Raw genomic sequence first — 24,995 nt, 5'->3', positions numbered from 1 at the left:
AAAGTAGGAAGAGACTATGTATTGATATGTGAGAAAGATTTGCTAAATGTAAGTGTTCGATATCTGTGTTATGTACCTAAGTGAATTGAAAGCAGAATCCACTATTTCTACACCCACGTTCACTGCAGTATCATTTACAAGGCAAAAGAGTAAAAGTTACCTCTAGTCCATCCCTATCAGAAAAAAATTGATTGACCTACCTACCAATATACGCACAGCATTGTAGCATCTACTTGGAGAGTATCGCCTACATCTATACACTAATCTCCAATTTAGCTCAAAACATAAATAGTCTCAAACAAATGGGTAACACCCTCCTGATTTCCTAGTTTGGGTCCTTGCTATCTAGAATCAATCCTTTTTAACATAAGGAAGGCAAACCTGAGAAAGTGTCCAAAGATAGATGAATGGATAAGCAAAATGCCGGATGTAAGGGGAAAACTTCAGCGTCAAAGAGAAAGTTGAGGAGCTGGAGAGACGGTTCCGCAGTTAAAAACACTGGTTGCTCATCCAGAAGACAGGGTTTCAGTTCCCATCACCCACATAGTGATTCACAACGGTCTGTAAATCCAGTTCCAGAGTATATAATACCCTTTTCTGGCCTGTTGGGCACTGCATGTCCATAATACCCACACATGTATTCAGGCAAAACAACATACAATAAAATAAAAATGAATGAAATCTAAAAAAAATAAAAGAAAGGTTTTATGATTAATGATACAACACAAATGAACTTTGAAGCCATCATAATTTGAGGTAACTTTAATAGCCAAACTTACAGAAACCGAAAGTAAGATATTCATTACAGGGACTGGGGGAGAAGGAAATGGGTGGGGAGGGGATCTATTAAAGCTTGATTGGTAGGAAGGTGAGGAGGATCTGGGATGAATAGGGGGAAGCATGACCAAAATATATTGTATTAAATTTTTTTCCTCAATAAAAAAAAAAATGTCTTGAAAAACAGAGAAGAATAGCCGGTGATAGCATACACCTTTAATCCCAGCACTTGGAAGGCAGAGGTGGGAGGATTTCTGAGGGCCAGGCCAGCCTGGTCTACAGAGTAAGCTCCAGGACAGCCAGGTCTACAAAGAGAAGCCTTGTCTCACAAAATAAATGCGTAAATAGGTTACACCATCCTGTGAAACTGCTGCAGGCTTCTCACTGCGCTACAGGTGGTGAAAAGACATAGAGCAATGCAGTCAGAATTATTCATGATATTGTTTTTCAACTTCGAACTCCAAGTCTAATCATTATACTAACCAAAGTGTGAAGATAGATTGAAACCCTTTTATGACATGCAAAGACTTCTTAGAAAGAGTATTCTGCTTTTGTTCTAGCAAGTATAAGATGCAAACGAAGTAAGGGAGAAAGAAGTGTCCGAGAAACCGTCCATCTACCCACCCACCCATCCATTCATCTATCCATCCATCCATCCATCCATCATCCATCCATCCAACCATACATACATACATACATACACACATACACACATCCATCCATTGATCCATCCATCCATCCATCCATCCATACATACATTAACACATCCATCCATTGATCCATCTATCCATCTATCAAAACTAGGCTAAAATCCAGTCAAGAGGAATTTATACAGTAGATATATGAGAAGGGGGAGGGAAATTGATAAATGGAAAGTATGTTTATAATCTTTAGAAATATTTTTTCTTTTTTTTTTTCTTTCTTCCTTTTTTGAGGGAAAAACTTCCTGTGATGGTGCTAGCTTATATTAATCCCAAAACTTGGGAGGACAGAGTTGGGGAAGTCTGCAGGTTTGAGTGGCCAAAAATGAAAAGGAAATGAGGCAGGCAGGAAGAAGAAAATCAGGTAGTGCAAAAACCCAAAACTTCATAAGAATTTATGTTCCAAATATAAAGTAAAGTGAACTGTGGCATGAATTTCAGCAATACCTGGAATGTCAAAAAATATATTTTATTTTCCTATTGGGAAAGTTCTTTAGAATTCTCAAAATAGATGACATTGGGTGGCTAAGAATGTAGTACAAGAAAAAAAAACTAATGCTAACTAGGCTAATTGTCTCAACATTTGAACAGAATTTACAAAATCATAATGAAGTAAATGACACATTGATTTTTAACTGCAGGTCAATCTACAATCATAATATTGAATAAAAAGCTGTTGGATTGAATAAATAACGTTGACAACATAATAGCAATTCTGTACATGACAAAATGTGGGACATTGGAAGAGCAAATTAGAGAAAAAAATTTAAAGGAGTCTATATTTGAAATTCATATTAATACAAATATACTGTTTACGGTTATAAAAGCAACCAGTAGAGCTAAAAATCGTAATGGATGGATTGATGAGGAAAGAAACTATCCATTTTCTAATTCCTAATTTCTAATTATTCTTACTGAGCTATCAATAGATAACTCCTGCAGTCTAGTAAATTAAAGACATCAAGAAGAAAACCCATGAAGATGTTGGTGCTTATGTTGCCCGAGTTTCCATTGCTATGGCAACATCTCAGAAAAGCGGTTTAAAGCAGGAGAAATGTGTTGACTCACATCTTTCAAGGTCTTGCCCTGTTGGCCTACTCCATTAACTCCAGATCTTTAATGGCACTGAACCATAATGGCAGAAAGGCATGGCTAAGGAAGGCTTCTTGCGTCATGGAGGCCAGGAAACAGAACATGGTGACAGGGAGAAACCAGGAGAAAATAACCCCTTCAAAGACATGCACATGAGGACCGAATTCTTCCCAGCACTCCCCACCATCCACAATTTCACCACTTTCCAGTGGTCTGTTCACATTTTGAATCCATCAGTTGATTAGTCCATTGGTAAAGGTAGAACGCTCTGATCCAGTCAACACCCACAAACATCTCCCCTTGGATATTGCTTGTCTTGGGGACCATGCCTTTAATGCACAATCATTTTTGGTGGCTATTTCATATACAAACTATAAATACCCTAGAAATTGCAAATGAAGTTAGAGAAAAGGGATGCTTGACTTGAATTAAGACCACGTAAAATTTCCTTGAAGAAAAGATACCTGCCAAGATAAGGAATGTGTTTTGCACTTTAATACTGTCCTTAAAACTCTTTTGCACACTTTCTTTGATAGTAGTGAGATCAGAAAGTAAAAGTGTGATTATGGAAACAAAAAAGGTACTTAGGTTATTAATCAAATAAAGATGTGTAATTATTTCTTCAAAAGAAAATGTTCATAAAGATGTGCGCATGGACATGGATTCTGGAAAAAACAGTCCATAAAACTAATGTACTATGTTAATGAAGCAAGTTCTCAATGATTTTTTCTTCAGTGATATAAAAACTAGTACTTGAAAGTCAAGTGCAAATATACAAGAAAATGAGTTTCCTTGATTATCTTATAATTCATTCTGTTTACTTTACCTTCCTGTTAATTATATACTGGTGGTAAGATTTTTTAAGAGTTCATCAATCTTTTGACTCTTAGGGTATTGAGTTTGAGTCTCTGGGCTGGTTTGATTCTGTGTGATTTAACTTTAGATACCATGACAAGGAACCACATATTTGGTGGCTTACATGTTAGAACTGTGTTTTCTCCGTGTTCTGAAGACTCAAAAGTCTGTGATCGGAATGTTATAATGGTCAGGCTCTGGTGAAAAATAACCTCTTGGGTCACAGATGGTCACTCTCACTGTGGTGAAAAGAGAGAGAGAAGGGAGTAGAGGGAGAGAGGGTGGGTATGCTCTGATGTCCCCTCTTATGATGGTATTAATTCTGTCAAATGGGATCCACCCTTATGACTTCATTTAATCTAGATCTGTATCTAAACACAAATCCAGAATTAGGGCATCAGTGTGTGAATTCTGAGGTCCCAGAGCATCCAATACATAACAGCCTTGATTTAAGTTATTCATAATTTGGCTGAATGGAACAGGTCAACAGACTATAGACTATAGTGAGCAAGAATCAAGGGAACTGGGAGTTGAGGTATCTTTTGAGTGAGTTTAAATTTAAGACTATAATTGCAAACATCACACAAATACTATGCATCCAGATTTTGGAATTTGTTTCTTTATACCCCACTCTCTACCCAAACCAGCAGTGCTTTTGGAGTGCTTCTGCCCTCTCTCTGGGACCAAAAGTGCATTGGCCTCAAGTTCTGTGGGATTCATTTTCTGTAAAAAATCATGCAAATTAAATATTCAGTTTTTTATTATTTTAACTTACTTTACTTTTACATTATGGATGGAGTATGGGTTTTCATTGTCCTTTTACTGGCAATACCACTGAAATAGAAAGATTATCACCATCCAATTATATTGCATAAAAAATGGGTTCTTCATTCAGAAGATAAGTGGGAAGGACCAGAGGGGGACCCAGATTAGATTATGACTGCCTTGGACATACTGAGACAATGGTATGGCCTTCTTGTCTGTTTACATTTTTCTTAACTGAGTGATCAAGAAAGCCAAGGAGCACCAAGAGTATCAATAACATAGTCCGCATTCCTAACCTATATTCTTCCATTATGTTTATCAGGCTAGAGAAGTGCTAAGTCTCTATGCTGTGTGACTTTATTGCATGTGTACCAAATGCATCCCTAAAGCTCATTAGCAGTGACTTTCTATGTGCTCCTTGACTTCTCTAAGTATGATGTATGTGGGGGAATCTGATCTGTGTCTTTGGTATGTGATTAGGACACTTTGGAAATAGGGAAGTCTGACAGTGAGTCTGAGGCAGAAGTCAGTGGTTAGCTTCCCATAAACTCCAGAAAGTCATATTTGTGTAGTTCTCAGAATAAATAGACTGTCTGAGTAAGAACAAGCATACCAGTGTTGATCCTCATTTGATATCTTTCTTTAAACATTTCTCCTTTTACTGTGTTTGCTCGCATTCCTCCAGTATTCTCCAATATCCAATATTGCCTAAATCATGCTCCTTCTTTAGTAGCTTTCTTTCTGTCAGTCTTTAAAGTTCAATTTTTTAAAAAAAAAAATCTTTTCCCATTCAATACATTCCAACTGCGTTTCCCCTCCCTCTACTCTCCCAGTTTCTCCCTCCACCTGCCCTCTCCCCCAAGATCTACTCAGTGTTCCTAACACTATTTCATTGTGCCCACAACTCAAGTCATCTGGCCTCCCAAGAGCACCAGTGCCAACTGTGCCATGCCTTATCAAGCTTGAGAATCCAGTCGGGAAGCATATGAATGCAATCAAAGATGCGTCAATATGTTTTTTTCTGAACACATAATATGTATGCATTCAGGTACTACTAAAATGCCTTAGATAAACAATTTCTAATCTTTGCACAAATCACAGGTTAAGAATGATCTGTATTATATTGAGGGGAGAAGCATGTTTAGAATGGCCCAGGTGACCGTCTCAAGATCCATGGTACTAGCACTGGCAATGGTACTAGTGATTGATGAAGTTGGCCTTCACTGGAGGTCCGCATGGTTCCAAATGCCAAACTCTCTTGTCTCATCATTCTCTGTGTCAATCAAAAAAAGAAAAAAAGAGATTAAGACTCAAGAGATGTGAGCTATGCTGCTAAGAATTATGGCACTAGACAGTGTCTGTATTTTTTCTGCAAATTCTGCAACTTCTGCTCAGTCACTATAAGAAAAATCTAGTGGGAGAAAAAGGATGCTTCAACCTGAGAATGTCAAGAGCCCAGCTGGGATTTGAACCAGTTTTCTGACACTTTGAGGATTTAGGAGCTGTGGTATATTATGGCGTCCCAGACAATTCTTCCATTTGTTCACCAGGTAATTATTGAGGGCTTTGTGCAGGGCACTGTTCTAAAGTTTGGAATTTCTTGCAGAATAAGAAAGAAAGACTCCATTCCTTATGCAAGTTACAAGGCTTTGAGAAGAGGCACATAGTAAACAATAGATCAAATGAGTGAATTATGTAGCGTGCTGCAAGTTCTTGCTTCAGAGAAGAAGCAGTAGAATAAGGTCATGAGAACTGAAAGTACCAGAGGGAGGGATGCTGGATTTCTATACAGGGAAACAGGGATGGTAACCATTAATGAGAAGGACCATTTGAGCAATGACTGATGGAGGTAAGGAATAAGCCATCTAGGTACATTTGAAAGAGCTAATAAAGCCATATTACATGTTTGGAGTGTTACCCATGTTGCTTCACCATTGATGCTATTCAGAAACTGTTACCAGAGGGGATCAACACAATTGAGAAATAATGATATCATTCTAGTGATGTTAAAAAACATGGCTAAAGATGAAAGAATGTGAAATAATAGTACATGTGCATGCATTCCTTCAATCAGGAGGATTTGTGCTGGTTTTTCCTAGAAATATTCTGGCAGAAAGTTGTCTTCTCTTTGGGAGGCCTGTGTCTTAAGGACTTCATCAACCATAATATGTTTAGTTCCAAACCAAGAATAACCATAGGAAGTGAACTTCCTGGACCATGGAAACAGGTTAGTTGGTAAAAGGCCTGACTGACTTGCAAGCATGAGACCCTGCATTGGATCCCTAGAACTAGAAAAAAAAAAGAGTTGGGTTAGTTATCAGGCACTTCTTATCTTACCAGTCAACCATCCTAGTCTATTTGATAAGTTCCATGCCAAAAAGACGCCAGTCTCAAATAACAGGATGGATTGTATCTAAGAAATAGCACCCAACATTGTCCTCTGGCCACCACATTTATGTGCACCTACACACACACACACACACACACACACACACACACACACCACAAAATAATAGCAAGCAATAAAGTAAATGAATTTCATAGGCTGCCAGTTGAATGTAATAGTTAAGGGTCCTTGTCACAATTTTCTGTACACCTCTTTCCATGAAAGGGTTAAAGTGGGCATTACTAGTGTTAAAGAGTTAGTTAAGTGTTGAGTATTTTGTGGACTATCACATTTCTTTTGGATATTTAGAGACCGTTTTCTGAATGCATGAGCATTTAAAGCCACCAAAGTAGATATATAGTTTATTGTATATAAATGTCTGTTTCTTTCTCTTCTTTCTCCCCTCTCCTGCCTTCTTTCCGCAGCCTTAAGTACGATGGCACAAGAGTAGTCAGTAAAAGAGGACAGGGAGCGAAGGAAAGGGATTGAATAAGAATGGTCCCCTATAGACCCATATATTTGAATCCTTGGTCCCCTGTTGATGGAACAGTTGGAAAAATTAGGATGTCAGAGGATGTGCATCACTTAGGTTTCAAAAGCCCACACTGTTCCCAGTGTGCTCTGTGTCTCATGGTCATGTCACGAGATGTAAGCCCCCTGCTACTGCTCCAGCACCATGCATGCCTGCTTGCTGACATGCCTCCCATCATGATGTCGTGAGCTCACTCTTTGAAAGTGTAAACCCCAAATAAACTCCTTCTCCTCTAAGTTGCCTTGTTCTTGGTATCTTATCACAGAAATAGACAATTAACTAAGACAGGACATTATAAAAAAAGTAAAAGAAGGAAGTTCCTATAGTTTGCCAAACTGATATATTATGAGATCCAAAGTCATATTTACTAATTTTTTTTGGTTTTTCTCTGTAGCTTTGGAACCTGTCCTAGAACTAGCTCCTGTAGACCTGGCAGGCCTCGAACTCACAGAGATCCTCCTGCCTCTGCTTCCCAAGTGCTGGGATTAAAGGTGTGTGCCACAAGTGCCCAGCTCATATTTTCTGATAGTTGTCTGTGAGTCTCATTTTGTCCCACCAGTGACTATAAAAAAGCTAATTTCTCTGATTTTTCACAATCAACCATTTAGGCCTCATACAGGCTCATCCAGAAGAGGCTTTACACAGTAATTACATGCTTGCAATTACAGTGTTGTCTTATAACTCAAAACCAAGTAAATTAAGAGAGAATTTGTATTGCCACAAAAGGGGGTAATTAGATTAAAAAATAAAATTTGGCTTTAAAGGCACTTTTCAATATGTTCTTTCAACATTGAATTTCTTTAAAGCATTTAATTATTTCATTACTTAACAGAAAAGCTTCATCTTTACTTTGGAAAGTTCAAATTTTACTACATAAATAAATCTCTGTGAGTAGTAAATACAGGTCTACTTCCTGGCTAAAACAAATTATAAATACTATAAATCATAGCTGAAATTATTTCATATGGATAATTAAAATAAAAATTGTTTGTAAAACTATTAATATTTTGCAAGCCACCTTTTCCTTGGATATGAACCTTGCATAAAGTCTCCCTGTAAGAGAGAAAGTAAAGGTTTCTGAAATGCATTTTCATTTTGTCGATACAAAGACCAGGACTAGTTCAGAACGGAAATGTCTGGAATCCTGCTTCATGTCACAGTGCACAGAGGTTAAGATAATAAACTGCCTCAGGCCTCTTTCAGGACAGCAAAAACAAACCAAAATTGTCTCTAGGGTTGTAAATCGAGGAACGATGTAGCAAAACTGAGCATGCAGGAAAAAAAAAAAAAAACTGGGGTAAATGTTTTTTTAATGTTTGCCGTTGGGCAGGTTTTTTTTTTTTTCTATTAGTTTACTGTTCCTAGCAAATATGAAATGCTTTATCTCAGCTCTTTGGACTATTATTATTTTGGTTTAGTCTCCTACTGTGAGGGAAACAGAAGACCTGGCAGCTATTTTAAAAAATGAAAAAATGATCGTCTAGTGATAGATACAAAGAGGAGCGTGGACACTGGAAGGCAGAGAGAAGGGGGTGCAGAGAAAGGACGTGGCACCTGCCCACCCCCTGGTCTTTACCTTCCAGAGAGGGCAATGTGCTAATTCATGCATGGCGATAGATTTAGCCCGTTATTCCAGTTCATACATAGAAGTAAGGTTTAAGCTCCTCGAGGGCATCAGGCTATGGTATTTACTCCCAAAACGTGGCTGAGGTTGGGATGGAGTTAATAGGACATTGCTTCAAGGAACTATGATGGAGGGTCATCTTCGTGTTACAGAAGAGAAGTGGAGGGAGGATAAATCTAAAACCTGGAGCCCACAGGGGGTTTGTTGTCACCATGACTCGTTAGTGCTACCCCTTAATAAGCTAATGTGCAGCAGACCAATAACGATTTGATAATACCACCAAGGTTGAGAATTAGCTGATAAATCGGGCCATGACTTTTCATCACAATTGGTTAGGGAGAGGTTGAACAGTGAACTGTGGTAGGAACTCAGCTCCATCCCCATTCCATTTGCTGTGTTTACGTGGGGGCATATCCCTGTAAGTTCACACACCTCAAGCATGAGTTGACTCCTTGTAAGCAGATATCGCCAAATTTATGATTAATTATAAAAGAATTGTTATAAGCTGCAGAGAAACCCTGTCTCGAAAAAACCGAAAAAAAAAAGAATAGTTATAGTAGAACAATATTATATATAAAATAGAACATGTTCTGAAGGAAAAGCGAGGGTTAGCTTTATAACCACTGGAGTTTTGAATAAAAGGAAAGTATTCCACGAAAAGTGTCCATGACAGGCTGGTGAGGATGCATTCTGGGTTGACTTGACACGTTTGGGTAAATCATTCTGTGAAGCACAGCTGATGGGCTCCAGTCCTCGCTTCCTTAGGCAATGAGCAAGTCACAGGATGACCTTTTGGGATAAGAAGTTTAATGTTTTGATGTATAAGCAACTTCATCCTCCTGCCTTCCCCGTCCTAATTTACAGTCCTCTCTGACTGGTTTATAGGCGTCTTCAAGAAATTTGATTAGCCTGGCTTGAAAGAAACTTGCAGGACTTTCAGGGTAGTGATGTGTCAGCTCTAAACTCCTTCAGCTCTGCTGAGGGGCAAGATTTTGAGGAGGAAAGAGCCAGGTTCAGAGGTGCTGACTTGTGAGACACGCTACAAAGTACACTTGGCACCTGAAGGCTCTCAGATTCTAGCTTTTTTTTGATCACACCAAAGGAAAGAATGTCATGATGGGCAAAAGAACAAGATTAAGCATCAGCATCAAAACAACAGCAGCCATTAAAACATGGGCTCACTTGAATTCTTCAGGACCAGAGTTCTTCTCATCATGATTAGGAAAACGGTCCACATGATTTCAAACAGAAGAAGGAAATGGCTGCTTCCTTAGATGGGGCTGAAGGGCGGTAGGCAGAGGTGCCATGTTTGATTAAGTGCCACATGAGCTCAGTATGCCACAGGAAGGAGCAGTTAGGGCTGGACATGAAGCCTACCGCTGATTAGTGAGCCGTGCTTAAGAATGCTGGTCGAATGGGAATCATCTCAGGTCATTAACTGCGTTGCTCGTTTTGCCTCTACCTGCCACCGTCTGTCTCTTATGTGCAAGACCCTCAGGGGAGCACAGCGGTAGAGGAGTTTCTTCGTGTTCTCATTACCAGAGTCGGAGATCAAACTACCACAAATCCTAGCCATGAGTCAAGAATTACTTTGGAAGATTGAGAAGCCCAGGCTTCCGCTTTATGGTATCCGTGATCCCAAACCAGAAGATTCAGAGGCTTGGATTAGATTTATCTGGTGTTTGTTCATTTTATTAACTGCTGATGGTGGATATCAGAGGAGACCTTTGTTGGGGATTGGTTGAAACTCATGCATATGATCTCCTAATATGGTCTGGACTTCCTCATGGCATGGTTGTTGAGTTCTGGTAAACACTGAACTGTGAGTCAGGTAAAAGCTGTGTCTTTTACAGCCCAGGCTTAGAAATAATGTAACATAAATTCCACTGTACTTCATTGGTCAGTATGGTCACGGGCCTTGCTGAAATTAAGTGGCTAGAAGCATTAGCCCCTGATAGCAAAAGTAATGTCAGTTACAGTGCATAAAATATATGTACATATACGTAAAAAATACATATATACTATCATTTTGCAAAAATATATTCTGAAAATTTTAAATCAAATAATTATTACATATTGTCTTTCCTATTACTATGATAAAGTACAATCGCCATTGTAAACTTATAAAAGAAAGCTTTTAATTTGGCTTCTGATTTCAGGGAATTAGAGCCCATGATCACAGAGGAAAGGAACAACTGAGAATTCACATCTGGATCCATAACCACAGGGGAGAGAGAGAGAGAGAGAGAGAGAGAGAGAGAGAGAGAGAGAGAGCGCACTAGAAATGGCTCAAGCTCGCACCCACTGCCGTACCTCCTCCAATTAGGATACTTCTTACTTCTTATCCCAAATAATTGTGCCAAGTGTCCTAATACAGGAGCCTATGGGAGGGAGCCTTTGGCATTTAAACCACCACACATAATGTAGTAAACAATGAAAGCATTATTTGTGATTCTTTTGTATGTGGTGGCATAAGGAATCATTCTATTAGAAGCATATTAATAAAAAGTGCTAGCTGAGTATTTGCATATTCCCTCTCTCCCCATTTCATGGTGAATATCTCATTGTCTGTCTGTACCATTTTCTCTTAATACAGGTTTTTCTTAAACTTGGAACATGGCAGGGAAGGGTGGTAATTGCAAATTGCAAACCAGAAAATGCATGTTGTGTCATAATTCCTTTGCCGAAAATAATGGTTAATAATAAGTAAACAAAGAATAATTGCAGGCTAGACCTACTGCTTTTTGTTGAATGTTCTAAAACCAAAGCAAGACTTTCTCTGTAAAATAAAAATAAAATGTTCGCAAGTATTTGGCAGCTATAATTCACACACCTGCCAATTTAAGACCTTCTCCTTGCCTTAATCTAACAGGTTGGAAGAGTAACGGAATAAGATAATACCTAGATATCTGAACCAATGAGGATATTTTAAAGAATTCTTGATGCTTCAGCCCTACTCTTTTGGCAAAGAGTGGTTCATAATGATAAAAATAAAATCATTGACCAAGAGCTTTCAGCTAGCCTAACCTAAATTCCTGGGATCCATGAGGGGAAAGGCCGAGCCAAGCCTAATTAGTAGATGTATTTACAAACAATCATTTATTAAAGGCTATGTCTTTCACATCCAGTTTTTTGTTTTTTTATTTTTAATCTTTTAATTTTAATGTTTTAAATTTTTTAATTTTTAAATTTTTTATTTTAATTTTTTATTACTTATGATCAGTTCCCTGTGAGATCCAGTGAGCAGTAAGAGGTCTTGACGAGGTGGCTTCTATATAAAGGCCTAAGGACTCCCATTATCTTATTACGATTCCACGCATGCTGACAAAATTGACTCCGTCTTTCCCTCTGTGGCATGACTAATGTTCCCCAGCTTCATGGGACCACCCTGAGCCCAGAGCCCCCGGGCAGACTAGCGCTTTTTAGTATGCTGGCATCTGAGTCCGCTAACATTCAGTCCTGAAATAATTATTCTCACCTGCTGGGGCAAGTGATGAAGCCGGCAACAGGCTTGTCAGGGAAGAGAGACACCTCCAGCAAAGAAAAAGGTGTTTGACGATGGCTATTTTACCCCTAACACTTAAGTACCTGTGTAGAAACCCTATTATCTTGTTGTTATAATATTTAGAAAATTCTACTTTCAAGGAGGTTTTCCCAGTAGAGATAATAACTCAAGGATGAGTAAAATTATCATTGCCTTTTTCTCTTGCACCTTTTCGTGTGTGTGTGTGTGTGTGTGTGTGTGTGTGTGTGTGTGTGTTAGGAGAAAACAAGAGCTGCATATCTTTCTTCAGGGAATCTAGGCTTATTGCCTTTCCCAAGCACACTGGGATGTTGAATATTCGTGCTTTTCCAGGCGTGGGACCACATTGACAGACCCTCCTTTCCTTCTTTCTCTGCAGTCAGCTACGGTGAAGCTGTCAAAACCAGTGGCCCTGTGGACGCAGCAGGATGTCTGCAAGTGGCTGAAGAAGCACTGTCCAAACCAGTATCAGATCTACAGTGAGTCATTCAAACAACATGACATAACTGGTAAATCTGCAGTATCCAAAGACTCTCCTCATTCCCCTCCCCTTAGCCCATGCCCATACAGCAAAACCATAGCTTCCTGCTGAAGTTTTCTGCTAGAAGGGGGCTCTAGAGCAGGCAACCAACTCCAGGCCACATGAGCCACGGTACTGAACGAATCGGGTGGTTCGTAGAGAAAAGTAGATTTTGAGTATCCAATGCAAGTGTGTGGGCTTGGGGGTGGCTAATCCTAGAGTAAACAAGAATGCTTCCGTCCTAATGAAAAGAAGAAAGTCTGTCTAATCAACTTCATTCTAGGATCAGTGTGGGGATTTTGTGAAGATGAAGACTCTCTCCATGGGAGAATCTTTCCTTGTTTTCTGCTCATTAAATCAAGCGTATTGACTTTGCTGACTGATTAGCTACATATGTGCAACTAATGATGTGGAAGAATCAATAGGAGAAAGTCACTTTCCCTGCCAAACCAGTCCTGTCCTGTCAATCATACAGCTGTGAGGTACACTCTACTTTGTTCCCGCCCAGAGGTTGTCTAAGTTTCTGAAGTGAAGTTGTGCTTGCTGCTGTCACCGAGATGAACACACTGAAGTCATGTAGGCAAACAACATTTCCATCGGGGCTGTTAAAGCTTTCCATTGAGAGGATAAGGAAGTGTTTGGGTTCAGAAAAGCAGGGCGTGGCATGGGTGAGAAATTGCTGTCCCCACCTTTGTGCACACCACTAGAGTAAGGAGGGATATATCTGGACTTGACCTGGGCCTAGATCCCGCCTGTATATTGATTGGCAGCTCTCCTCCATGTCCCCCTTCACAGCTGTTGATGGAAAGACTGGGCTGGGGAACTATGGGAAGAAATGCTTGAGATTCATGAGTCCGGTCTAAAACCTTCCTTTCTTCTGATGGAAAACTGAGCCCCTGGTGGAAAAACAAATTGCTTGCCTTGGGCCTTTTCCCCAAGTCCCTGTTCTACCTTGACAAACGTCCACCTTTCTTATTCTGATCACTTCTATTACTTTGGAGGAGGGTACATTAAGGAAAATGTACTTCCCTTGAAGTTCAGTTTTCCCATGCAATTCTGCTGTGTGGAGCAGATCTTCCACCTCCCCCAAATAAAATTTGCCAGGGAGATCTCAGAGTACATTCAATGGCGTCCTTGAACCCTAACGAAACAAGGAGGGGGTATGTCAAGTGCAGAGAAGGGTGTCACCAAGAGCAGCTCCATCCATGGCTGACTTACAGGCTTCATTCAGTAAGGAGGGTTATCAAGATTTATTTTAAATGTTCAACTGAGTAATTTTAGTCTTGCTATGTAAGTAATAGGAAATTGTACAATAAACATGCACAAGTATATATAATTCAATCTGATTTGACAAAATAGTGCATTTCTGACTCAAAAAATTTCATTTTCTGTACCCCACCCCTACCCCAGATACTGCTGATGGCCCTTTAGAATGAAATCCCTAGAACTAGGTAGTGAGGGAGCATAGCCTTGAAGTGTTTAGATTTCACATTCTAGTCCCTTGTCTTAAAGTGTTTGCACAAGGAAAGCCCACAGAGGGTCTGTTGATCTACTCCGAGTGATCAGTGACTCTGCCTAGCAGAGAGCCATTATCTCCATCAGATAATGGCTGCTTATCATCCTTTAATCATCCTTTATTTCCTGCTTGATGGGGTAGGGGCAAATCCCTTTCACCGTCTAACTTGCGAGCAGTGACATCAGGAATTATGGTGCCTCGAGAGACAGATGCGTCTTGTAAAGGCTTATATAAAAAGGACAAACAGTACCCTCAGAGCGAATGACTTCAGAGTGTAGGAAACAACAAAGTGCTTGGCTAAGGGACCTGAAATAAAGGAAGGAGCGTGAGGTGTGTGTCGTGGAGTTGTCACACTGCTCTAGACTGAGTCTTTGGACTCCTGAAAACACCTGTGGTGTCAGTAAAGCCACGACACGGGTCTGAGCGCAAGGTAAACTGCTTACTCTGGCAAGCTATTCAACCTCACTTCTTTGCCTCCAAAATAAAGACAGTACTTAAAACATCACAGAGTTGTGAAAATTAAATTAAATATTATAGGTAAGCCACTAAGCCAACCCTTCTGCCTGTAAGACTATGTTCTTATTTATTTCAAGTCTTATCTGGAATTGTGTAAATAAAAATCCCCAGACTTTATTCTAAGATCAACCTATTTCTGGCAGGCAAAGAAAGCAGGGAATTATTTGGGGACATGGGGAACAGAGAGAATGATTTCAGGCTAACATTTGGCCCACATCTTTTTGACATTCACCTGTTGAAAGCCACAGAACGCCACTCTCTTCCCTTCTTCTCTGACCTCGGCTCCTCTTCAAATGAATGTGTAGCACCTAAATCATCCCAAGTCCCGTGTGATCAGAAACTAGCTTCCAGAATTTATACCGCTCTGCAGTAGCTGGTCACCTGACATTCAACACTATAGGAACCCCAGTACCCTCAGCGTCTGATAACCAAGGAAAAAAAGTTCATTCAAAATAAAAATGAGGCTAGGAGCATAGCTAAATTGGTAGAGTGCCTAGGTAGTCCTTCACAAAGCCCTGGATTTGGTCCCAGCACCACATAAAGCAACTATGGTGGTATATACTGGTAATCTCACCACGTGGGAGAATCGGAAAATCAGGTGTTCCATGTTATCCTCAACTATCTAGTGAGTCACAGGCTAGGCCAGGACACAAGAGACTGGTCTCAAAACAAAACAACAGCAGCCAAAAACAATTAAAATATAATGTATGGCAAACCTCAATAGCCTGTGCAACCCGTAGAGTAACTTGGAGAAATGGCAGGAGCTGCTGCCAGGAACAGGCCGAAGCCCAGAAGTGAAGCATTACCGTAGCTCCATGCACTGCAGGTTGCTTCACATTTAAACGAGAGAGATAGTTCCAGTACCTCCCTCATGGTGCTGCTGAGAAAAATGACCACATCGCAGGACACATACAATAAACATGGAGTGCTGCAGTTTTCCCATGTGCTGTCCTGGTTTCCGAGAAAGCGGACCACACATATAAGCCGTGTTGAATTCATCCAGCTCTATCATCCTCAACACTGGGAGAGTAGCGCCCGGAGGGGAAACAAAATAGTTTGGGCTGGTACATACCCTTTGCTACTCTGAAAGGCTATGAGCAAGATTATTTACCTGTCTGCCGAAGGATGCTGTTCATTTGTTTTTCTTAAAACAAGGATAAAGAGGTTCTTGCTCACAAAATGAACATGTTCTGTCAGTCAGTGTAACATGTAACATAAGTGCCTCTTGATTTCAAAGCAGCCAGTTCAATGATGGCAAGATGAGCATCTATTAAATGGAGAGAAGGGGAGGAGCAGTAGGCGGGTTTCCTCAGTCAAATCCCTCGTGATGTTCTTCACCCCAACTTTTAAGACACAGTAAGCAGCTGCTTGATGTTGCACAAGCTAGTCTCCCTCAGTAGCAGGAGAGTGACGTTTAACTTAAAGGGTCATTGGGAAGATTAAATGGGATGGTGTGTGGGAAGGGCCAAACTTAATGCTGACAAGTAGTGGGCAGGCATCCATTTAGCAAGTGTTCACTGAGCACTTGGCTCTTGGTGGGTTTGATAAACAAGGAAATAAGGTAATGGGGGATCCATGTGGGGCGTGGTGGTGGGGGTCTTGAAAATACTGTCGCACCGTTTTGTGTTACCTGATTCTGAATGGAAGGAGCTGTTCTGCAAGTGTGGGTTGTAGGTAACTAATAGTACACTAACCTCTCGCTTTTGTATGCCCTTCTGCCTTGAATACTAATTTTAATTACTAATAGGATATAATTACTAACGATCGACAGCAGTCTGAAACTATTTAGCAGAAACTTCTGTGTTTTGAAGGGCTGCATTCACCTAACATTTATTGTACTGTGAAGTTTCTTTGCTTACTCTTCTGTGCCCAGTTTCTAGGCTTAGCTTCTTCATAGATGTATACATAGGAGAATAGATGGAATTTTTAGGGTTCTGTATGGAAGGCCTTGAAATACATCCCTGGAGAAGAAGCCAGGACTTGGATAGAGCAGATTTTTATGTATTTGCATGCAAATTATGTCCACAGAGGTTTGCTGACTCCTCAGCTTCTGTGGAGAAGTGATCTTGGCCTTGAATTTGCCCATTGATCTGAGCCATCCTAACCTGTAACTGTCTGCTGCTGGGTTCTTTTTGAACTAATTATTGCACCTTATCTGTTTCCTTAGTTATGAATCAAATAAAATTCTTAAACACATTAATTTTTGTATGAGGGAACGATTTCAACTTTTTTCAGACAAACTCTTACAAGGTGGCCCTACCTTGTCTGGAACTTGCTTAGGGACTACCTGTCCTTCCACTTATAGCATCCTTCTCCCTCAGCCTCTGACTGCTGGAATTACGGGAGTGTGTCATCACACCCACCTTGATTTTTAACCCACTTGAAATTTACATGTAACCTTAAAAGAGTTTTGTATTTATGCTATTTTGAGCAATGCCACTGTATTAATATTTTTCTTATGCCATTGTTTCAAGGACATTGAATTGTAACCAGATCTTCAGCTGGGTTGTTGTAAACTCTAAGAAAAGATATGTTTTAACCCACCAGGGCGTCAAAGCCTTTATAAGTTTCCTTTTAGGATTTCTGATAATTCCTCTGTGCTCGGAAGGCACTTGCTATTTTGTGGCAGATGTGTTTAATCAGACGAGAAGTCACTTGTGTTAATTCCCTGCAGACGCATCCTTAAAGAGAAGGAAGGTGGTCAGAACACTGGAGAGACACTAGGATATATAGATTGAAATCATCAGATTAGGCCTGAAGGGAAGAAACCCACCTGTTTTTTCTGCTTGCCAGATTCCTTCCCTAGCTTCCTGGGGCCTGGTTTGGAATGTTGATGAAGAGGCTCTGTTTGGCCTAGGCATAAACTCACAGGCAGCTATCAGATTCCCTTTTATGCACAGTTAAGAATCTTTTCAGGTTGGAGGAGATTTCAGCCCCTGGCTGTGCCAAGTGTTCCTGTGGTAGCTGCTAAGTCACCTCAACTTCTCTGGCTTCAAACCCAGTATCTGTGAGGACTCTTTTCCCTGCCAACTTTAAAGACTTATTTTCATGAGCAAGGCACTCGCAATTTCTCAGAATATAAAATATTTTAAGCTACCTGGAATATATGTATGAATGGTTTCTGTTGGTCAGTTTCATGCAACAGCAATGTGTGTGCTTTACACGTCTGCAGGAATAAAGATCTTTTGAATATCCCTTGCAGGTGTTCCTTATTCTCTCTCTCTCTCTCTCTCTCTCTCTCTCTCTCTCTCTCTCTCTCTCTCTCTCTCTCTCTCTCTGTCTATCTCTCTCTGTGTCTCTCTTTCTGTCTCTCTCTCTCTCTCTCTCTCTCTCTCTCTCTCTCTCTCTCTCTCTCTCTCTCTCTCTCGGGAGTGAAAAGGCATTACCTTTCCCCTTGTTCCACTGAGGATCATGGTTAACATAGAGGCTCAAAACTGTTCAAAGTGCAGAGAATAAACATCCGTGGAGCGCTCGGTCACAAATGGGACATCTATCTAATACCTCCTCTCCAAGGCTCAGTGATTGTTGTTGAGAACAAGGTAGAAAGATTGGGAGAGCCATTGATCAGGAAAAATCAGGCTGGAACAATGTTTTCTGAACTTGGCAGGACCACTTGCACTGGAATACTCACAGTAGCTGTGGTTGTCTGCATAAGCCCCATTTAAGAGGATGCTACTCAATATCCTTGCATGAAAGATGAAAAGGAACCGGAATCCTCTCCCCTCACTAAGCTGCTATGGACTGTTTGTGGTTTCTGGAGTGGGCAGAGTCCATTCTCTCTAAGGGCGTGGCTACCGGTAGACAACCACACTAAGTGGGTGGTCACACACCCAGGATTCTATGGACAGCACAAATTGGGGCTGATGTGTTATTTTTTTAAAGACATTTGGAATGGGATGTAGACGGGGACAGATGTGGAGGAAGTTAGCAGAGGGAGCTGCGCATGAATACGATCAAGCTCTAGTTGATGAAATTCTTAGAGAATCAATAAAAATGTCTTTAAAATACACTAGTGATATTCATGTCCCTCAAATTTGACTATGGAATAAGGAATCTTTTTCAGTCTTTTTGAATGTGACTCTATGCAGTCACTGGCATTGTTCTGTCGAGTGCTGGTTTTTCTGAGCCTCCCTACCCCTTTAACCTTCTGCAATTCTTTTCCCTTTATTATGGGTTGTTACCCATAGGAACCAATGCGTGTGTAGTTAACAAGTGTCAAAAGAAGTGGAGGAATAACTTCTGTGATGCACCGATGAGAACACTAGTGTATTCCCCGGCATAACCACAGGAAAGTGCGGGCATCGTGTGGTCTTCTTTTCTCTACCTCTATATTTTGTGCCATTCTTTGCTTTGAGTGCCTCCCCAAGCATTTCTTCATATCTGCATAGTAAAATACCTAACATTAGGACCTGAGTTGTCTCTTATGATGTTTCAATAATAGCATTGATTTAAAGTCTTAATTCTTTTCAACAGAAAACTTACTCTCTACTTATTCACCGACTTTAAAAAAATTCTCAGCATTCTTAAACCAAAGGCTTAGATTTCTTGATTTGGAGGCTGTAATAGACTTCTCTAGTTGGAAAGGACTGTCAATGCTCTCCAAGGTTTGTTTAGCCAATGAAAAAAAAAACCTGAAAGTTGTGAAAAAAGACATCAAAATATTGACATTATCCCTGATACTTTTTAATGGCTGCCAATTGAATTTTTTTCATAAATGAATGTACTAAGATAATTTTCCCTCAAAAGCAGGCATCCCATCACTGACATTCAGTTCATGGCAAAAAAAAGAAAAAGAAAAAGAAAGAAAAAACAAGACTACCTCAGGGTACATGCCAGGACAGGATGTGGCACTGTGTCAAGCACATGCCATCCAGAGGGCAGGAGCATTAGTCAGGCAGTCTCTGACTAACCATCAAAATCAAGATGAATGTCCTTCAAGCAATCCTCCCAGGTAGTTCCCAGCCTCTCCTCCCCACTGTCCTTGGTTTGATGGCTATCCAACCCTTGCTTGAGCACTTCTTGGTGAACTGCGGAGCTAGAGAGTTGACTTAGCAGTTAAGAACACAGGCTATACTTTCTTAGTTTGGTTCCCAGGACCCGCATAGTGTCTGTAACTCCAGTTTCAGGGGATCTGATGCCCTCTGCTGGTCTCTGCTGGAACCAGGCACATATAAGGTATATATACTTCCATACATACAGGCAAAAATTCACACATGTGAAATAAAATAAATAAACCTTTTTAAAAGTTAAAACAAATATTTCAAAAAGATTAGCCTTTTATGACATCAAGTAATTCCCAATAGTCAGAAACTTAACATGTACACACACAACTATGAAGATGAAGAAGAAACTGCAAGATAAACGGAAACTTTGGAATTTCATGGTAATAGGAACAATTTCATCAAATGCTTATTTGATGTAGTAGTGACAGAACTGAAAGGACAATTGTTCCATTAAATATCCAGCTAACAGTTTAAAAAACTAGATATTTTTCTCCTAAAACTCAGAGCAAAGCAAGAAGAGATATTCTTCCCATCTACCAAACATGTGCACAAGATTATGCATGGGAAACAAAATAAGTTAAAAAAAACTAAAGACCTGATGTAATGAGAAGTTCAGATACCAAACTAGGACCAAAGGTTGCTGTAGACGCCATGAAAATGGCTCTTTTGTGCATTTTGTGAGCATAGTAAAGTACCACATGGCTGGGCAACCTGAGCTTTTAGAAAGTTAATGCCAAACTTCAGATGATGCTTCTATCCTGTTCTGAGAGATTTCTTCAGGGGAATTGGAAATAATTAATTCCTAATAAAGGTTTAAGTCCACTAATATTGGAAGGAGCTCTACTTAGAATAGCCAGAAAATCTCACCAACCCTTATGTCTATCAAGAGAGAACAGATAAGATAGGATATACTCACCCTCACATAACTACTCAGAGAGAAAACCAACTGCAAATCAATGTAAGGTTTGAAGCACGTGTTGTACTGAATGCAATGAGCTTGATACAAAAGAAGCACACAGTACGGGATTCTAATTGTATGAAATTCTGTGACAGAGAAGATCCACCTGCAGTTATAGTGGTTCAGTCAATAGGTCCTGGGGTAGAAAGTGGATGGGAATGGCCTGCAAGGAAGAGTAAAGGGGCTTTCCCTAGTGGTGAAAATATTTTAGAGCTTTATCAGAAGCTTTCATTTGCTACTTCAAATGTGTGGGACTTATTGTATGTAAAAGTTATGTATCCATAAGTTGGGTTTTTAAATATTTATTTTATGTCTTTGAGTGTTGTCTCAACATTAATATGTGTGCACTATGTGTGCTTCTAGTGTTCTTGTAGGCAAGAAGAGGGCATCAGATGTCCTGTAACTGAAGTGACAGATGGTTATGGGGCACCATGTGGGTACTGGGAAACAAACCCTGATCCTCTGCAAAAGCAGCCAGTGTCTTCATTGAGCCATTGCTCCAACCTCCTAGGAAGCTGGTTGTTAAGAAATGATGCACCTCCCTGAAATTTCAAACAGCATACTGATTTAAGGGAGAAAATGACAGTATTATCTTACATGTTTCTATCCTGGCTATAGTGTCACGTATAATCAGATTGAGTGGATATTGATTTTAGAATCATCTCTGTGTAATAAAGTTATTTACAGAAAGATTGAGTTTGTAAATCCACTTTATGCATTTCTTTCCTCTGGAAAGAATAATCTGAATATACAAAGCCATTCTTATAAAAAAAAAAAAAAAAAGACGTTGTCTTGCCATTTGTGCAAGATGACTATCACTGAAGAACAAAACTCCATTGCCTTCTTAGAATTCTGTCCATCTGGTTATACATCAGTGCGTCCAGGACTTTTAGATATCCCCAGTGAGTCAAACTGTGAAACATTGTCTGGAACGTACAATTGTCACCTTTACATCTTATCTATTAACATTTTTAAATTAAAAACTGCTCTCACACCATTTTAGAGGGCAGCTTTTGCTTAAAAACAAAACTTGAGATTTAAAACTGAAATAAATTTGGCTTTAAGAAAAACACATCATTTTTATTTTTCCTCACAGTGTACGGCCGCTAATGCAGAGAAACTACTGCAAGGGCAAACACTGATTTTCCAAATGCAAGATTCATTTAATATTAGTCCTAATGCTTGGCGAGTTGCAGTGAAAGTTGCCACCACTTGAGCTATTTGTTTCTTAAGAACGGAAGGAGTGTGTGTACTATGGAATCGTCCTGCATTAGAGGTCCTCTGGCATCTTACATGATAACGGTTGTGTCCGGGTAACTCTGAAGGCTTCTCAACAAAGCACTAGAGTATCTTATGTGCAGATGCCATGGACTACCGAGCTCAGTGCCTGAACTCACTGGTCAGTGCTACAGAATAAGCAGCTCTTAACAGCCTTGCACATTTTTTACTGGTAAGGAAGGACAGATTGGTGTTCAGTAAGCCACTCAAAATATGTGAAGGAGCTAGCTGTGCACTTATGCACCATTGCACACACCCCCATACCAACTTGTTGTTAGGACCAGATGGTTAAAACATGGCAAATACTTAGAATGGTACTTGGCACATTGTAGGGAGGGCAGTAAACAGTATTATTACTATTTAATTTTTTGAGACAAGGTTTCTCTATGTAACTCTGGCTATCCTGGAACTCACTGTGTAAACCAGGCTGGCCTCAAACTCATAGAGACCCACCTATCTCTACCTCCTGACTGCTGGAATTAAAGACATGTGCCACCGTGTCCAATTTTCATGATTACCATTCTTAATCTGTATTTAACTAACTGATAGACATTTAACGAGAATGATAGCACTGAAGAAGATAGGATGGAGCTGTCCAATTAGTGAAGAAGAAACCATGGTATCGCTGTTGTATAGTGTCAGTCTGGAAGGAGTCTCTTCCCATCTTCTGTCTGTTTGCACGATCGCAGTCAGAATCACAAAGCCAATTTGCAGAAGAGAATACAAGTTTCCAGTTTCTAGACTATTTCCAGAGCTAGGTTGAGTTGCTCAGGGAGAAGAGGCCATGCATTCTCGTGAAAAGTCCATAATTTTCTGTATTAGTTACTTTCCTGTTGCTATGGGAAAAATACCACCACCAAAACCAACACGGGTTTTGGCCTGTGGTTTCATAATGGCAAGAGTAGGAAGCTGGTTGAACACATTTCATCCTCACACAGGAAGCAGAGAGAAAGAGCAGGAAGAAGGGGCAGGCTGCAAGCCCTCCATGCTGTCCTTGGTGATAGACTTCCTCCAGAAAGGCTCTATTTCCTGAAGGCTTGATAACCTTCTCAAGGGGTTTATCAATGGGGACCCAGCATTCAAATACAGGAGCCTGTCGGGGGCAGTTATCATTCAAAACCACCACCATGACCATCAAATTCCAAAGAGCAGCGTGAAGGTCTTATGAAAATGGACTTTATCCATTTATTCTTCTCCCAGAAGATTTTGTATTTTCTATCACTAGGTTACCTCTATGGTCTCCTATCAGAATATCTATATTATATATTATGACATAGTACATAAAGTATATATATTGAGATACTATATTAAATAACACCAAATCTTTGTCTTTTACTTAAATATTGAATATTGAATTTTCTGCTCCCCTCTGAAAAATTAAGTCAATTTTGCCTGAGGGTTCTTCACTGTCCCCACTTGCTTTTTGACTCATTTCCTCTTAATCATTTTTTTTTTCTTAAAAAGTCACTGTGAAAATTGTTTGGGTTTTGTTTGTTTGGGGGAAAGTTCTGGAGTCAGATTGTATCATCAGAAAACCCGTTGTTTTTCTCTCATTTCCCTTTGAAAATTAAAATCACACATGTTCATCACAACAGAGACCTAGACCACATGGTCAGAACCCCTGTAACTGTCTTACTGGGTTCAGAGATTAGGCATTTATAGACAGTTAGACAGCTGGACCAGGGATTCCTTTCCTCTGGGTGTCATTGTTATCTATATTACTGATGGAAGACCCTGAGGTCTGCATATGGGAGCTAATTATGTCTAAAATCCTACAGAATTGCCACAATGATGTGCAGCTGTCTTCGAGAAGTCTTTGCTAGCAGCATTCTCAGGACATTTTCTTTAAACTTTTATGCCTCCCGTTGAGATTTTCTTCAATTACCTTATTAGCTTTAGGATAATGTTACTGTTAGAATCAGCTTGACAGGCTTTCTATTTTTGATCATTATGAACAACCAGAGGAAGAGTGGACCGTGGCAAGTCTGCAGTTTATTCCAACCCCCTGAGAGTTTACTCATTGTGACCTTGACCAAACCTTTCTTTGTCTTGGGTTTCCTTTTCTTGGAAATAAGATTATGGTAATTCATCTCACAAAGTTGGTATCAGCTCTTCCTGTAGGTGATCTGTATTTGTATGAACTCTGTACAGAGTCTTAAGTAAAGCAAATCACTTTTCAAGTAGTAGATTATAGAAGTGAATTATTTGTGTGTACATGCACATATGTATTTATGTATAGATGTGTTATGGTTATGATATGAAACTTCTCCCTAAACGGTTCATATTTTGGATGCATGGTCCACAGATGGTAGAGCTACGGAGAGGTGGTTGGATCAGGACGGCATTAATTTTTTGAATGTGTGAATCCGTTGATAAATTCAAGTTGTTTGGGCTATTGCAGGATGGGGCCTATGGATCTCTCCTTGAAAAGTTATCCACAGTTAATGGAGGCTGAGGTAAGAGGAGTCATGCTCCTCTGTGGTGTAGCTGTGAGTAAATTGCCCTTGCTTGGGACACAATGCCTCCTCTTTAGGTCATGCAGGAAACCCTAACTAAATACAGTGGGTCACCAAAAACCAGGCATGAAAGTAGGAGAAGCATACTTGTTGATAGGAAGAAAGGGTTTGGCAGGAATGAGAAGGGCATAAAGAGAATAATGGAGGAACAAAGAATAAATGGAAAATTCATAGTAAGATCCCCAAAGAAATAAAATGGGGCCAAATTAGAGGAAACAGACTAAAGACGGTGTCTCTTTAAAGGGTGTACCTTGTTCCTGGTCCTTCTCTGCCTCCTGTCCCCCATGAGGACACAGTCCACACCCCAATCTACCACATACTGCACACTATTCAGCCTCATCAATTATGGGAGCAGAAGCAAAGGATCCAAGTGATAATGGTCTTTGACCTGTGAAACCATAAAGTAAAATAATTTTCCCTTCCTTAGGTTCCC

General features: G+C 40.0%; 1 protein-coding gene across 2 annotated transcripts in view; it reads left to right on the top strand.

Moving 5' to 3' along the window:
- Samd12 (sterile alpha motif domain containing 12) overlaps window positions 1-24,995 on the top strand; it is a 389,239-nt gene that overhangs the window by 144,870 nt on the left and 219,374 nt on the right. For both annotated transcript variants that reach the window (XM_038344117.1, XM_038344116.1), the window contains exon 3: window positions 12,635-12,764. In XM_038344117.1, coding sequence (XP_038200045.1) covers window positions 12,635-12,764 — 130 coding nt within the window. The remainder of the gene's footprint in view (window positions 1-12,634; window positions 12,765-24,995) is intronic.

The sequence above is a fragment of the Arvicola amphibius genome, chromosome 9 (assembly GCF_903992535.2).
Source record: "Arvicola amphibius chromosome 9, mArvAmp1.2, whole genome shotgun sequence".
Classification (NCBI taxonomy): Eukaryota; Metazoa; Chordata; class Mammalia; order Rodentia; family Cricetidae; genus Arvicola; species Arvicola amphibius.
The sequence above is the reverse complement of the archived record's forward strand: the minus strand, read 5'-3'. Positions and strand labels throughout refer to the sequence as shown.